Source organism: Somniosus microcephalus, unplaced genomic scaffold (assembly GCF_052327205.1).
Source record: "Somniosus microcephalus isolate GS21.2 unplaced genomic scaffold, FLI_Smic_1.0 unresolved_chr7, whole genome shotgun sequence".
Classification (NCBI taxonomy): domain Eukaryota; kingdom Metazoa; phylum Chordata; class Chondrichthyes; order Squaliformes; family Somniosidae; genus Somniosus; species Somniosus microcephalus.
In genome coordinates this window covers 11,550,234-11,566,405 of record NW_028225185.1, presented here as the reverse complement: position 1 = coordinate 11,566,405, position 16,172 = coordinate 11,550,234, and the positions used below count along the sequence as shown (strand labels likewise).

The window sequence follows — 16,172 nt, the reverse complement described above, 5'->3', positions numbered from 1 at the left end:
TCCACATCCACCCTGTCCAGACTCCTCAGGATCTTATATGTTTCAATCAAGTCACCTCTTACTCTTCTAAACTCCAGCGGATACAAGCCTAGCCTGTCCAACCTTTCCTCATAAGACAACCCGCCCATTCCAGGTATTAGTCTAGTAAACCTTCTCTGAACTGCTTCCAACGCATTTACATCCTTCCTTAAACAATGAGACCAATACTGTACACAGTACTCCAGGTGTGGTCTCACCAATGCCCTGTGTAACTGAAGCACAACCTCCCTACCTTTTGTATTCAATTCCCCTCGCAATAAACGATAACATTCTATTAGTTTTCCTAATTACTTGCTGTACCTGCATAGTAACCTTTTGCGATTCATGCACGAGGACCCCCGGATCCCTCTGCATCTCAGAGCTCTGCAATCTCTCACCATTTAGCTAATATGCTTTTTTTATTCTTCCTGCCAAAATGGACAACTTCACATTTTCCCACATTATACTCCATTTGCCAGATCTTGGCCCACTCACTTAACCTATCTATATCCCTTTGTAGCCTCCTTATGTCCTCTTCACAATTTACTTTCCTACCTATCTTTGTGTCATCAGCAAATTTAGCAACCATACCTTCGGTCCCTTCATCCAAGTCATTTATATAAATTGTAAAAAGTTGAGGCCCCAGCACTGATCCCTGTGGCACACCACTCGTTACATCTTGCCAACCAGAAAATGACCCATTTATGCCTACTCTCTGTTTCCTGTTAGCTAGCCAATCTTCTATCCATTGCCAATATGTTACACCCTACACCATGAGCTTTAGAAACATAGAAACTAGGAGCAGGAGTAGGCCATTCGGCCCTTCGAGCCTGCTCCGCCATTCAACGAGATCATGGCTGATCATCCAAACCCTAGCAGGAAAGATTCTACAGTCCAGCTCTCCAGTCCCATTTTTTAAAATAAATCACCGAACAGATCAACAAGACAATGCAAAGTGAAGTTAGGAAGAAAGTGGAACTACGCAAAGCTCAGGGAGAAATGTCAAGGGACAGCACAGGGACAAATACAGGAATCTGTGGAAACCAATTCGAAGAGGATGATCGGAGATGTCTTGTATCAATAATGGGTCAACTAACGGTGAGGATGCTCAGGGGTAGACTGATTGTCCAGTGCAGATTATATTACTTTGGCACTTCTTCTGAAAATGTGTCTCGTTACTTTACGTTGAGATTGGCCGGAGTGGTTCTGGGGATGGGGGAATCTTGGCTGCGGGAACCGATTGGAGAAGCTGGATAAATGCGAGGTTATCCACTTTGGTGGCAAAAACAGGAAGACAGATTATTATCTGAACGGCAATAGATTGGGAGAAGGGGAAGTGCAACGAGACCTGGGTGTCCTTGTGCACCAGTCGCTGAAGGTAAGCATGCAGGTGCAGCAGGCGGTTAAGGCAGCAAATGGTATGTTGGCCTTCGTAGCGAGAGGATTCGAGTACAGGAGCAAGGATGTCTTGCTGCAGTTGTACAGGGCCTTGGTGAGACCACACCTTGAGTATTGTGTGCAGTTTTGGTCGCCTTATCTGAGGAAGGATGTTCTTGCTATGGAGGGAGTGCAGCGAAGATTCACCAGACTGATACCTGGGATGGCAGGAATGACGTATGAGGAGAGATTGGGTCGATTGTGCTTATACTCACTGGAGTTTAGAAGAATGAGAGGTGTTCTCATTGAAACTTATAAAATTCTAACAGGACTAGACAGACTAGATGCAGGAAGGATGTTCCCGATGGCGGGGGAGTTCAGAACCAGGGGTCACAGTCTAAGGATAAGGGGTAAGCCATTTAGGACTGAGATGAGGAGGAATTTCTTCACCCAGAGAGTGGTGAACCTGTGGAATTCTCTACCACAGAAGGCAGTTGAGACCAACTTACTAAATATATTCAAGAAGGAGTTAGATATATTTCTTAAGGCTAAAGGGATCAAGGGATATGGGGAGAAAGCAGGGACAGGGTACTGAGTTTGGATGATCAGCCATGATCTCATTAAATGGCGGAGCAGGCTCGAGGGGCCGAATGGCCTACTCCTGCTCCTATCTTCTATGTTTCTATGATTTGTTTTCATTAGAGCAAAGGAGGTTGAGGGGTGATTTGATAGAGGTGTACAAGATTATGACGGGTTTGGATAGGCTAGACGGGGAAAGGCTGTCCCCACTAGTTGATGGTACAAGGACTAGGGGACACAGATTTAGTTTTTGGGCAAGAGATACAGGGAGGATGTGAGGAAAAACTTTTTTACACAGCGAGTGGTGAGGACCTGGAACTCGCTGCCGACGGAAGTGGTGGAAGCGGAGACACTGTGTTTTCAAGGGGAGACTGGACAGGCACTCGAGGGAAATAAACTTGCAGGGCTACGGGGATAGAGCGGGGGAATGGGACTGACTGGATCGCTCCACAGAGAGCCGGCACGGACTCGATGGGCCGAATGGCCTCCTTCTGTGCCGTTCTGACTCTATGAAGGCAGTGGACACTGAGCAGGAAGCAGATGCAGTGAGGGTTTATGTTGGCGGCACAGTGGAGGAGAAGGATGTTCTTGGAAATGGAGGGAAGTGATGAGGAGGAGGGACCTCCAGAGGACAGGAAGGTATTGGTTTAAAGCGTTGCCATCGATGGTGGAGTGAAAAACAAGTACCCAATGACACTGGGCACACTAGGCTGGATGGAAGTGGTAGGATGGGGCATGAAGGGGTTTGAAAGTGAGGATTATAATCTTGAAGTTAATTTATTGAGACACTTGGAGCAAACATAGCTTGGAGAGCGCGGTAAAGCAGGACTCCGTATGTTTAAGGAAATAGACTGTGGCAGTTTGAGTGAGTTACCATTTGTGGGAGGTGTAGAGGGCAACTAGGAACCACAACAACAACTTGTATTTATACAGCGCCTTTAATGTAGTAAAACGTCCCAGGGCGCTTCACAGGAGCATAAATCGGATAAAATTCGACACCGAGCCACATGAGATATTAGGACAGGTGACCAAAAGCTTGGTCGAAGAGGTACTGATGTAAGAAAACTACTCGGCACCTGGTCTAAGCATTAAACAAAGCTTTAATCAACTGTTATACAACATGGAGGTCTAGTTGTGTCCTTCACTAGTTCCCGTTAAGAATGTCCTGCGCATGCTGGGCCTGTGCCCGAGTATTCATACTCTCCCTGGACAGCGCCACCCGTAGGCTACTCAGTGTTATTTCATAAGTCTTTCTTTCATGAATGACTGATTCACGTCAGGTATGTTTTAAGGAGCGTTTTAAAGGAGGAGAGAGAGACAGAGAGGTTTAGGGAGGGAATGCCAGAGCTCGGGGCCCAGGCGGCTGAAGGCACGGCCGCCAACGGTGGAGCGATGGAAATCGGGGGATGCGCGAGAGGCCGGAATTGGAGGAGCGCAGAGATTGCAGGGTTGGAGTGCTGGAGGAGGTTAGAGTTGGATGGGGGGGGGGCGACGCCATAGAGGGATTTGAAGACGAGGATGGAGAATTTTTAAATTGAGGCGTTGCCGGACCGGGAGCCAGTGTAGGTCAGCGAGCACAGGGGGTGGGGTTGCTGATGGTGAAGTTATTCGAGAAATTGAAGCTTGAGGTGTGATGAAGATGTGGACTGGGATTTCAGCAGCGGTGCGGGAGAGGTAGGCAGTGGAGGCAGATAATGTGGAGGTGGAAGGAAGCTCTTTGTAGTAGAGGGTGGGTGTGAGGGAGGACACCCAGCTTGGTTGGTGAAGAGCAAGATACCGAGGTCCCAGATCCCCTGGCTTAGCCGGCCAAGGAGATCAGTGGGATCGAGGCAAGAGCTCACGATGATGGCTTCAGTTTTGCCAACATCAAGCTGGAGGTGATTATGTCTTGAGCTTGACTTAATGTCCCACCAGCGATTGGGGATGCCTTTGAATCAATGGAGGGGATAAGGGAGTAGATCTTATGTCGCCTGCATACACATAAAGGCTGACTCAACACTTGCAGATGAATCTCGAAGGCGTAACAATGTGACTGACGGAGGAGGGGCCGAGGATGGAGCCCCAAGGCCTTCTGGATGTCACCATGCTGGCCAAGGAGGCGTTGGCACTGGAGATGATGCGATGACCGCCTCGCAACAGGTAAGAGGAGAACTGGGCGAGGGCAGTGCCATTGACGATGGGGAGAATTGGAAGGTTGGAGGGCAATCCATGTGACTCACTCCCAGTTGTCACTTATTCCCCATGTAACTCACTCAGACCCGAGAGGTTTACAACGATCAGGAAAGATTGAACAGGCTGGGGCTCTTTTCTCTAGAAGAGAGAAGGCTGAGGGGTGACCTGATCGAGGTCTTTAAGATTATGAAGGGTTCGATAGGGTCGACGTAGAGAAGATGTTTCCACTTGTGGGGCGAGACCAGAGCTAGGGGCCGTCAATATAAGAGAGTCACTGATAAATCCAACCGGGAATTCAGGAGAAACTTCTTTACCCAGAGAGTGGTGAGAATGTGGAACTCGCTACCACAGGGAGTGGTTGAGTCGAATGGTATAGATGCATTTAAGGGGAAGCTGGATAAACACATGAGGGAGAAAGGAATAGAGGGATATGCTGATAGGGTGAGATGAAGAGGGGCGGGAGGAGGCTGGTGTGGAGCAGAAACACCGGCACGGAGCAGATGGGCCGAATGGCCTGTTTCTGTACTGTTAAATACGATGTGATTGTGATTTTTCCCTTTTCCCCACTCGGCCCATTGCCCCTGTACCCTTTATCTGAACTAACTCTCCCCTTGTGCAGCGGGCAAGGAGGGGGGGCAAAAAAACAACAACTTGTATTTATATAGCGCCTTTAATGTAGTAAAGCATCCCAAGGCGCTACACAGGAGTATTTTAAGACAAAAAATTTAATTTGACACCAATGCACATGTGGATTAATTAGGGCAGGTCACCAAAAGCTTGGTCAAAGAGGTGGGTTTTAAGGAGCGTCTTAAAAGAGAGATGGAGAGGTTTAGGGGGGGAATTCCAGAGCTCGGGGCCCAGGCGGCTGAAGGCACGGCCGCCAATGGTGGAGCGATGGAAATTGGGGGACGCGCAAGAGGCCAGAATTAGAGGAGCGCAGATATCCCGCGGGGGTAGCGGGGGAGGTTGTGGGGCTGGAGGAGGTTACAATGATAGAGAGGGGGGCGAGGAGGCCATGGAGGGATTTGAAAACAAGGATGAGAATTTTGAAATCAAGGCACTGCTTAACCGGGAGCCAATGTAGGTCAGCGAGCACAGGGGGTGATGGGTGAACGGGACTCGGTGCGAGTTAGGACACGGGGGGCAGCTGAGTTTTGGATGACCTCAAGTTTACGTAGGGTGGAATGTGGGAGGCCGGCCAGGAGTGCATTGGAATAGTCAAGTCTAGAGGTAACAAAGGCATAGATGAGGGTTTCAGCAGCGGATGAGCTGAGGCAGGGACGGAGACGGGCGATGTTACGGAGGTGGAAATGGGCGGTCTTGGTTATGATAATATGGTCGGAAGCTCATTTCAGGGTCAAATATGACAGCAAGGTTGCAAACAGTGTGGTTCAGCCTCAGACAGATGAGAGGGAGAGGGATGGAGTCAGTGCCTAGGGAACGGAGTTTGTGGCGGGGGACCGAAAACAATGGCTTCGGTCTTCCCAATATTTAATTGGAGAAAATTTCTGCTCATCCAGAACTGGATGTCGGACAATTTAGAGACCGTGGAGGGGTCGAGAGAAGTGGTGGTGAGGTAGAGCTGGGTGTCGTCAGCGTACATGTGGAAAATGACGCTGTGTTTTCGGAGGATGTCGCCAAGGGGAAACATGTAGATGAGAAATAGGAGGTGGGGGAGGGTCAAGGATAGATCCTTGAGGGGGGCGGGGGGGACACCAGAGGGAACGATGCGGGAGCAAAGGGCTACAGTGGGAGGGTTAAACCCACAGCAGAATCCATTTTGGTCGCCTTATCTGAGGAAGGATGTTCTTGCCATGGAGGGAGTGCAGCGAAGATTCACCAGACTGATACCTGGGACGGCAGGAATGACGTATGAGGAGAGATTGGGTCGATTGGGCTTATACTCGCTGGAGTTTAGAAGAATGAGAGGGGATCTCATTGAAACTTAGAAAATTCTAACAGGACTGGACAGACTAGATGCAGGAAGGATGTTCCCGATGGCGGGGGAGTCCAGAACTAGGGGTCACAGTCTAAGGATAAGGGGTAAGCCATTTAGGACAGAGATGAGGAGGAATTTCTTCACCCAGAGAGTGGTGAACCTGTGGAATTCTCTACCACAGAAGGCAGTGGAGGCCAATTCATTAAATATATTCAAGAAGGAGTTGGATATATTTCTTAAGGCTAAAGGGATCAAAGGATATGGGGAGAAGGCAGGGACAGGGTACTGAATTTGGATGATCAGCCATGATCGCATTGAATGGCTCGAGGGGCCGAATGGCCGACTCCTGCTCCTATCTTCTATGTTTCTATGTAAGATACCGACTGCCCCACTAGATGGTGCAGCTGGACCTGGCGATGGCATATACCCAGAATTCTTGGATGAGCTTTTGCTGTGCTTACCTGCCTGTACCTGAATCTCCACACAGCAGTCCCAGAGAGACATTCCAGCCCAGAGTGTGCGGGGAGGAGAGAGAGAGAGAGAAGAGGGGGGGGGGGGAAAGTGTAACAGAGGTGGGGTTAAAACCTACAGGATTCTTGGCGAAAGTGTTCCTCCCCCACCTCCCTGCCTCCCTCCTCAAAACCCACAGCAATCTGGTTGACTTGTTTTTGCTCTTATGGGGACCTAAGCAGGTGTTACAAGAGAGGACACCACTTTTGAGGCGTTTCACAGCAGGACTGGTGGGTGGGTGTTTTTGTTAAGAGGAAAATCACCTGTGGCCATTGAAGCAGCGACGTGAAAAGACCCATCGATTTCTTGGAACCAACAAGATGGTAAGTTGGAAATTGATTTCAAATCGATTACAACACACACACATTCAACAACAGCACCCCTGAAATTCGATTATGTTGTCACTTTCAGCGACTTGCTGATCAGTTTCGGTCAAAGTTCAGCAAAAAAAGTTTCTGAAAAAGTTTGGCAAAAGCTTAGTAAGCGTTCCAACGTTGATTGAAGTTATTGTGAAAGTGGTCGTAAATGATTCTCCTTGCTAAAAACAAAAAGTCTCGGTCGAAGTGTGGGTGAAGTTACCGAGTAATCTGAGCGTCTGATCTATTTTAATTATTTCCTTTTTGTTGTTGTTGCCGGTTTCCCCCTTTCCCACGGCGGCTGTGGAGGCGAGGCGACCGTCTTTGCATCTTAACTCTTCAACCGCACAATGGGAGGCCGAATTCCTCCTTCCACTCGGGTTCGGGCTCGGGCTTGGGACGAGAAGGTCACTTTCAGCCTGTTTCTCCAATGGAGGAAACCCACAGGGGAGAAGGGCTCATGGCTCCCTCGTTGCAGGGCGCACCACAAGAGGGGATGAAGAGGGAGCGTTAGCAATGGACTAGCATTCACACCGGAGACCGAGGGACAGCCCCTCCAGCCTGTTGCACAGGTACAGGTGGAGGCCAGTCAGCCCCTCCAGCCTGTTAGACAGGAACAAGAGGCCATTCAGCCCCTCCAGCCTGTTGCACAGGAACAGGAGGAGGCCATTCAGCTCCTCATGCCTGTTACTCAGGAACAGGAGGAGGCCATTCAGCCCCTCGTGCCTGTTACTCAGGAACAGTAGGAGGCTATTCAGCCTTTTGCACAGGAACAAGAGGAGGCCATTCAGCCCCTCGTGCCTGTTACTCAGGAACAGTAGGAGGCCATTCAGCCCCTCCAGCCTGTTACACAGGAGCAGGAGGAGGCCATTCAGCCCCTCATGCCTGTTACTCAGGAACAAGAGGAGGCCATTCAGCCCCTCCAGCCTGTTCCTCCATTCTATAATATCACGGTTGATCTGTATCTTAACTCCATTTACCCGCCTTTGCTCCGTATCCCTCGATCCCCTCACCCAACAAAAATTCTATCAATTTCAGTCTTAAAAGCTCCAATTGACCCCCAGCCTGAACAGCTTTTTTGGGGGGGGAGAGTTCCAGATTTCCACCTCCCTTTGTGTGAAGAAGTGCTTCCTGACATCACCCCTGAACGGCCGGGCTCTAATTTTAAGGTGACGCCCCCCCTCCCCTTGTTCTGGACTCCCCCCACCAGAGGAAATAGTTTCTCTCTCGACCCGATCAACTCCTTTAATCATCTTCAACACCTCGATCAGATCACCCCTTAATCTTCTAAACTCGAGGGAATACAAGCCCAGTCTGTGCCACCTGTCCTCGGAATTTAACCCTTTTAGCCCCCCGGGTATCATTCTGGTGAATCTGTGCTGCTCCCCCTCCGAGGACAAGATCTCCTTCCTGAGGGGCGGGGCTCAGAACTGAACCCAGTTACTCCAGGCGGGGTCTGACCAGAGCTCGGTACAACTGAAGCATCGCCGCCTCCCCTTTGTATTCCAGCCCCCTCGAGACAAAGGCCGACATTCCGTTAGCCAAAAGGTTGTAGGTTCAACAACAACAACATGCATTTATATAGCGCCTTTAAACATAGAAGATAGGAGCAGGAGTCGGCCATTCGGCCCCTCGAGCCTGCTCCGCCATTCAATGAGATCATGGCTGATCATCCAAATTCAGTACCTGTCCCTGCCTTCTCCCCATATCCCTTGATCCCTTAAGAAATATATCCAACTCCTTCTTGAATATATTTAATGAATTGGCCTCCACCGCCCTCTGTGGTAGAGAATTCCACAGGTTCACCACTCTCTGGGTGAAGAAATTCCTCCTCATCTCTGTCCTAAATGGCTTACCCCTTATCCTTAGACTGTGACCCCTGGTTCTGGACTCCCCCGCCATCGGGAACATCCTTCCTGCATCTAGTCTGTCTAGTCCTGTTAGAATTTTATAAGTTTCAATGAGATCCCCCCCTCATTCTTCTAAACTCCAGTGAGTATAAGCCCAATCGACCCAATCTCTCCTCATACGTCATTCCTGCCATCCTGCCATTAAAGTAGTAAAACTTCACAGCAGCGATTATCAGACAAAATTTGACACCGAGCCACATAAGGAGATATCAGGGCAGGTGACCAAAAGCTTGGTCAAAGAGGTCGGTTTTAAGGAGCGTCTTAAAGGAGGAGAGAGAGGCGGAGAGGTTTAGGGAGGGAATTCCAGAGCTCGGGGCCCCAGGCGGCTGAAGGCGCGGCCGCCAATGGTGGAGCGATGGAAATCGGGGGGATGCGCGAGAGGCCAGAATTGGAGGAGCGCAGAGATCTCGGAGGGTTGTAGGGGCTGGAGGAGGTTACAGAGATAGGGAGAGGGGGAGCGAGGAGGCTGGAATTTGAGGAGCGCAGAGATCTCGGAGGGTTGTAGGGGCTGGAGGAGGTTACAGAGATAGGGAGGGGGGGAGCGAGGAGGCTGGAATTGGAGGAGCGCAGAGGTCTCGGAGAGTTGCTGGGCTGGAGGAAGTTACAGAGATAGGGAGGGGTGCGAGGGCCATGGAGGGATTTGAACACTAGGATGAGATTTTTGACATCGAGGTGTTGCTTAACCGGGAGCCCATGTAGGTCAGCGAGCACAGGGGGGGTGATGGGTGAACGGGACTGGGTGCGAGTTAGGACACGGGACAGCAGGAGTTTGGAATGAGCTGAAGCTTGGGAGGCGGGCGATCAGCCAGGAGAGCATTGGAATAGTGAAGGTTAAAGGTGACAAAGGCATGATCCAGCCCTTCGGGTGGGATACAACAATGGCAGATGCTGACGGAACCATCTCGTGTTGTCTCCTCCCGGTCAGGAAGACGATTGAAGGTCTTCTGGCAGGCGCTCCGGGATTGCGATCCGATTTCCCCTCCCACGTCCTTGTTTTTTTTTTTAAATCTGCATTCCCCGCAGGATTAAACAGGAGGATAAATCCCAGAACGACTCCTCCAACCGGACGTGGCGGCCAGTGGCGCCACCTTGGGATTTGAGGGAGCAAGCGCTGGGATTTGTGGAGGAAATGGGTGGAGGAAGGTGCAGGGACTGAGGGACAAGGAGGTTGGTGGGGAGGCCGGGCATCGAAGGGGGTTAGGGGAGGCAGATTGCCTCAGATGGTCCAGGAGCTCCTCTTACTGGTGTTTGAGGTTCGGAGGGTGCAGGGGTCGAGCGGACGGAGGGTGCAAGGGTCGAGGGGTTGTAGGGGGAGGGGAGTGAAGGTACAGGGGAAGGGGCGAGTACTGTGTAAAGGAAGAGCTTGGGGTTTGTCCCCGCTCTCTCCAGGGCTGTGGGGGATGGACTTGATCTTGAGGCGATCGCGCCAGAGATGTTGATGGATACGAGGCCACAGACGTGGTTGCTGCAGCCAAGGTGGGGGATGGGAGGCTCTCCAGGGTGTGGTGCGCCACCAGGAGGAGGTGAGACGGGCGTTGAGCTGAACAGAGGAACCAGGGTGAAGGGCCAGAGTCAGCGCTGGTTGGTGGGTTGAGGCTAACCTTCTCTCCGGGTGGACGGTGATGGTGCAGGGGTTAGGACTGATGGGAGGGGCGCCAGGCACACAGGAGAATATAGACGAGGGAGTGAATGGAGAGAACCCTCGAATGAACTGGGGAGAGGCAGCTGTGTGCTCTCCTCCCTGTGGCTCAATGGGTAATGCCCTCGCCTCTGAGTCAGAAGGTTGTGGGTTCGAGCCCCCCTCCAGAGACTCGAGCACAAAAATCCAGGCTGACGTGCCCAGTACCAGTACTGAGGGAGCACCGCACTGTCAGAGGGCCGGTACTGAGGGAGCGCCGCAGTGTGGGAGGGGCGGTACTGAGGGAGCGCCACACTGTCGGAGGGGCAGTACTGAGGGAGCGCCGCACTGTCAGAGGGGCAGTACTGAGGGAGCGCCGCACTGTCGGAGGGGCGGTACTGAGGGAGCGCCGCACTGTCGGAGGGGCGGTACTGAGGGAGCGCAGCACTGTCGGAGGGGCAGTACTGAGGGAGCGCCGCACTGTCGGAGGGGCAGTACTGAGGGAGCGCCGCACTGTCGGAGGGGCGGTACTGAGGGAGCGCAGCACTGTCGGAGGGGCAGTACTGAGGGAGCGCCGCACTGTCGGAGGGGCGGTACTGAGGGAGCGCCGCACTGTCAGAGGTGCCGTCTTCCGGATGAGACGTTAAACCGAGGCCCCGTCTGCCCTCTCGGGTGGGTGTAAAAGATCCCACTGCCACTATCGGAAGAAGAGCAGGGGGGCGGGGGAGTTCTCCCCAGTGTATTGGGGCCGATATTTAACCCTCAATGAAGATCACGAAAAACAGATGATCCGGTCATTATCGCATTGCTGTTTGTGGGAGCTTGCTGTGCGCAAATTGGCTGCCGCGTTTCCCACATTACAACAGTGACCACACTTCAAAAAAAGTACTTCATTGGCTGTAAAGCTTTGGGACGTCTGGTGGTTGTGAAAGGCGCTGGAGAAACGCAAGCCTTTTTCCCAGACCGACCGACATCCTGGGCGGAGAAGGTCGGAGGTCAGTGTTGACCAGCGCCTGATCTCCTCTCTCGGGGGTTGACGGCCCCGTGAGCTGAACCGTGTGCAGGCAAGTGTCTGCAGCCCGAGTGGGAAGGGTAGGGCGTGGACATTCCTGTGTGCGTCAGAGACTTTCAGGCGTGCAGGAGGAGGCTGGAGCCTCTCTGTTGCAATAAGGCCAAGAGCAGCCACTGACATGTTTGCACGCCTGGACTTTCCCCCCAGCAGGGCAGCTTATTAGAAGACAGAAAGACTTGCATTTCTCCAGCGCCTTTCACCACCTCAGGACGTCCCAAAGCGCTTTACAGCCAATGAAGTACTTTTTGAAGTGTGGTCACTGTTGTAATGTAGGAAATGCGGCAGCCAATTTGCGCACAGCAAGCTCCCACAAACAGCAATGTGATAATGACCAGATCATCTGGTTTTTTTTTAATGATGTTGGTTGAAGGACACCGGGGAGAACTCCCCCCTGCTCTTCTTCCGATAGTGGCCGTGAGATCTTTTACATTCACCCGAGAGAGCAGACGGGGCCTCAGTTTAACATCTCATCTGAAAGACGGCACCTCCGACAGTGCGGCGCTCCCTCAGTGCCGCCCCTCCGACAGTGCCGCGCACCCTCAGTACTGCCCCTCCGACAGTGCGGCGCTCCCTCAGCACCGCCCCTCCGACAGTGCCGCGCGCCCTCAGTACTGCCCCTCCGACAGCACGGCGCTCCCTCAGTACCGCCCCTCCGACATTGCGGCGCTCCCTCGGTACCGCCCCTCCGACAGTGTGGCGCTCCCTCAGTACTGCCCCTCCGACAGCGCGGCGCTCCCTCAGTACCGCCCCTCCGACATTGCGGCGCTCCCTCAGTACCGCCCCTCCGACAATGTGGCGCTCCCTCGGTACCGCCCCTCCGACAGTGCGGCGCTCCCTCAGTACTGCCCCTCCGACAGCGCGGCGCTCCCGCAGTACTGCCCCTCCGACAGCGCGGCGCTCCCTCAGTACTGCCCCTCCGACAGCGCGGCGCTCCCTCAGTACTGCCCCTCCGACAGCGCGGCGCTCCCTCAGTACTGCCCCTCCGACAGCGCGGCGCTCCCTCAGTACTGCCCCTCCGACAGCGTGGCGCTCCCTCAGTACTGCAGTGGGTGTGTCACCCTAGATTCTTGTGCTCAAGTCTCTGGAGTGGGACTCGAACCCACAACCTTCTGACTCAGAGGCGAGAGGGAGTTTTGCCAAATGAGCTGCAGCCAACACCTTGAAATTACCGACGACACTTCTCTTGTTCATGTTGGTGGGGTGTTAGACCTTGCGTGAGGACACCATCTGTAGGCAAAAGCTCTACCGGCACCGAAGGACCTTCGATATAATATTGGTCGTCTTACCCCAGGCCAGCCGAGCTCAGTCTTGAGAACCTGGGCAGAGATTCAGTCCGAGTTTCTGCTCCACGAGTCGAATGTTACTACCTGAAATATCTGTGTGTCGGAGAGATCAGATGTAACCTCTGTCCCTCTTTTCCACCAAAGCTCTCTCCTCTTCCTTCCCCTTCGCCCCTTCCAAGGCTGTTGACCTCTTGCTTGGGGTACCGATCCATGCAATCCCTCCATTACGACAACCTGTATTCATACAGCGCCTTTAACGTAGAAAAACATTCCAAGGGATGAAGGGGCTGTCTTATGCGGAAAGGTTGAGCTGGTTGGGCCTATACTCATTGGAGTTTAGAAGAATGAGAGGGGATCTTATTGAAACATATAAGATTCTGAAGGGGCTCAACAAGGTAGATGCAGAGAGGATGTTTCCCCTCGTGGGCGAATCTAGAACTAGGGGGCATAGTTTCAGGATAAAGCATCGCCCATTTAAAACGGAGATGAGGAGGAATTTCTTCTCAGAGGGTCGTGAATCTGTGGAATTCTCTGCCCCAGAGAGCCGTGGAGGCTGGGTCATTAAATATATTCAAGGCGGAGATTGACAGACATTTGAACTACAGGGGAGTCAAGGGTTATGGGGAGCGGGCAGGGAAGTGGAGTTGAGGCCAAGATTGGATCAGCCGTGATCTTATTGAATGGCGGAGCAGGCTCGAGGGGCCGAATGGCCGACTCCTGCTCCTAATGTTCTTAAGGCGCTTCACAGGAATGATTATCAGGCAAAATTTAACACCGAGCCACGTAAGGAGATATTAGGACAGGTGGCCAAAAGTTTGTTCAAAGAGGTGGGTTTTAAAGAGCATCTTAAAGGAGGAGAGAGAGGCGGAGAGGTTTAGGGAGGGAATTCCAGAGCTCGGGGCCCAGGCAGCTGAAGGCACGGCCGCCAATGGTGGAGCGATGGAAATCGGGGGGATGCGCGGGAGGCCAGAATTGGAGGAGCGCAGAGATCTGGGAGGGTGTTGTGGGGGCTGGAGGGGGTTACAGCGATAGCGAGGGCCCACGGAGGGGATTTGAACACATTTTAAAAGGGAGGCGATGCCGGAGAGGGGGGCCGATATTGGTCAGCGAGCACAGGGCAGGGCGAAGGATGAACGAGACTCGGGTTCCACGTGGGGCGGGTGGCTAAGTGTCAAAGGCCGTTCGAAGTGGATGTCGTGGCCTGTCACCCATTCCGGTCCCCCCCCTGCAGGAACCCAGACCGGTGAGGAATGACTGGATCAGGAGGGGCAGCCCTGTCCGATGCTCCCCCGCTCCAGCCCAAGGGCTCTGCAGGTGAAGGAAGACCCAACTCCACCCAAATTGGAGCTCGACATTGGGACCTTGCAGCCTCTATGAGATGCTCACTGAATTAACCAGTTAAGCATCGGGCAAATGACTGAACAGACGAACATAAGAAATAGGAGCAGGAATAGGCCTCTCAGCCCCTCGAGCCTGCTCCGCCATTCAATAAGATCGTGGCTCATCTTGGGCTCAGAGCCACTTCCCTGCCCGCTCCCCATAACCCTTCACTCCGTTATCTTGTAAAAATCTGTCTCTCTCCACCTTAAATGTATTTAATGACCCAGCCTCCACGGCTCTCTGGGGCAGAGAATTCCACAGATTTACGACCCTCTGAGAGAAGAAATTCCTCCTCACCTCAGTTCTAAAAGGGCGACCCTTTATTTTGAGACTGTGCCCCCGAGTTCTAGATTTCCCCACGAGGGGAAACATCCTCTCTGCATCTACCCTGTCGAGCCCCCTCAGTATCTTATATGTTTCAATAAGATCACCTCTCATTCTTCTAATTTCCAATGAGTATAGGCCCAACCCCCTCATCTCTGGAATTAACCGAGTGAATCGTCCCTGAACTGCCTCCAATGCAAGTATATCCTTCCTTAAATAAGGAGACCAAAACTGTACGCAGTACTCCAGGGGTGGTCTCACCAATACCTTATACAGTTGTCATGATGTGGAGATGGACTGGGGCGGACAAATGTAGGAAGTCACATAACACCAGGTTATAGTCCAACAGCTTTATTTGAAATCACAAGCTTTCGGAGCGCTGCTCCTGCATCAGGTGAAGAGAAGCATACAGGCACAGCATATATAGTCAGAGAACACTGCCAGATGATTACAGGTAATCTTTCTAACTGCCCTTTATCACACCTCGGCAGAGAGATAATCACAGCAGTCAAAGGTGTGAATCAATCAAATCAAATCAATCAATCAAATCAACTTTTATTGTCATTGTTAGCGCACAAGTGCAGTACAACGAAATGTAGGCTTGCGGCTCCCGAGAGTGTACAATTTGGATTCGGACATTTAAACATTCAACATACATTTATACATTTGGCTTGCAGTATATTAGCATAAATATGGTGTCCAAACAGGTCAGTCAGGAAAACATTACATCAAAGAACAATGAGGTGGGGTCACAAGGGGTCAGATGTTGCAGATGCTGGGGTTTGTATGAAAAACAGAAAAAAAACAAAAAACTTTGCTGGAAATCACAGCCGGTCCGGCTGCATCTGTGCAGAGAGAACAAACCAACGACGACTCGAGTCTGGATGACTCTAAGTCAGGTGGGGTTACATGTAGCGTGACATGAACCCAAGATCCCGGTTGAGGCGGAACTTGGCTATCAGTTTCTGCGCGACGATTTTGCGTTGTCGTGTGTCTCGAAGGCCGCCTTGGAGAATGCTTACCCGAAGATCGGAGGCTGAATGTCCTTGACTGCTGAAGTTTTCCCCGACTGGGAAGGAACATTCCTGCCTGGCGATTGTTGTGCGGTGTCTGTTCATCCGTTGACCCCTTGTGACTCCACCTCATTGTTCTTTGATGTAATGTTTTCCTGACTGACCTGTTTGGACACCATTCACACCTTTGATTGCTGTGATTATCTCTCTGCCGAGGTGTGATAAAGGGCAGGTAGAAAGATTACCTGTAATCATCTGGCAGTGCTCTCTGACTATATATGCTGCGCCTGTATGCTTCTCTTCACTTCACCTGACGAAGGAGCAGCGCTCCGAAAGCTTGTGATTTCAAATAAAGCTGTTGGACTATAACCTGGTGTTGTGTGACTTCCTACATTTATATAGTTGTAGCAGGGCTTCCCAGTTTTTATACTCCAACCCCCTTGAAAGGGGTGGAATCAGAGAATCTTGCAGCACCGGAGGAGGTCCATTCGGCCCATCGTGCCTGAGCTGGCTCATTGAAAGAGCTCTCCAATTAGTCCCACTCCCCCACCCTGCTCTTTCCCCCAATCCGGCAAATGTGTCCTCTGCAAGCACATGCCCAATTGCCTTTTTGAAAGTCGC

The 16,172-nt window shown here is 52.0% G+C and overlaps 1 protein-coding gene across 1 annotated transcript in view; it reads left to right on the top strand.

Annotated features, from left to right (window-relative positions):
* The first annotated feature begins 6,589 nt into the window (after nt 1-6,589).
* LOC147086534 (unconventional myosin-Ie-like) overlaps nt 6,590-16,172 on the top strand; it is a 72,231-nt gene continuing 62,648 nt past the window's right edge. The window contains exon 1 of the mRNA XM_085978267.1: nt 6,590-6,918. Within this exon, the coding sequence (XP_085834393.1) occupies nt 6,916-6,918 (3 nt within the window). The 5' untranslated portion in view covers nt 6,590-6,915. The remainder of the gene's footprint in view (nt 6,919-16,172) is intronic.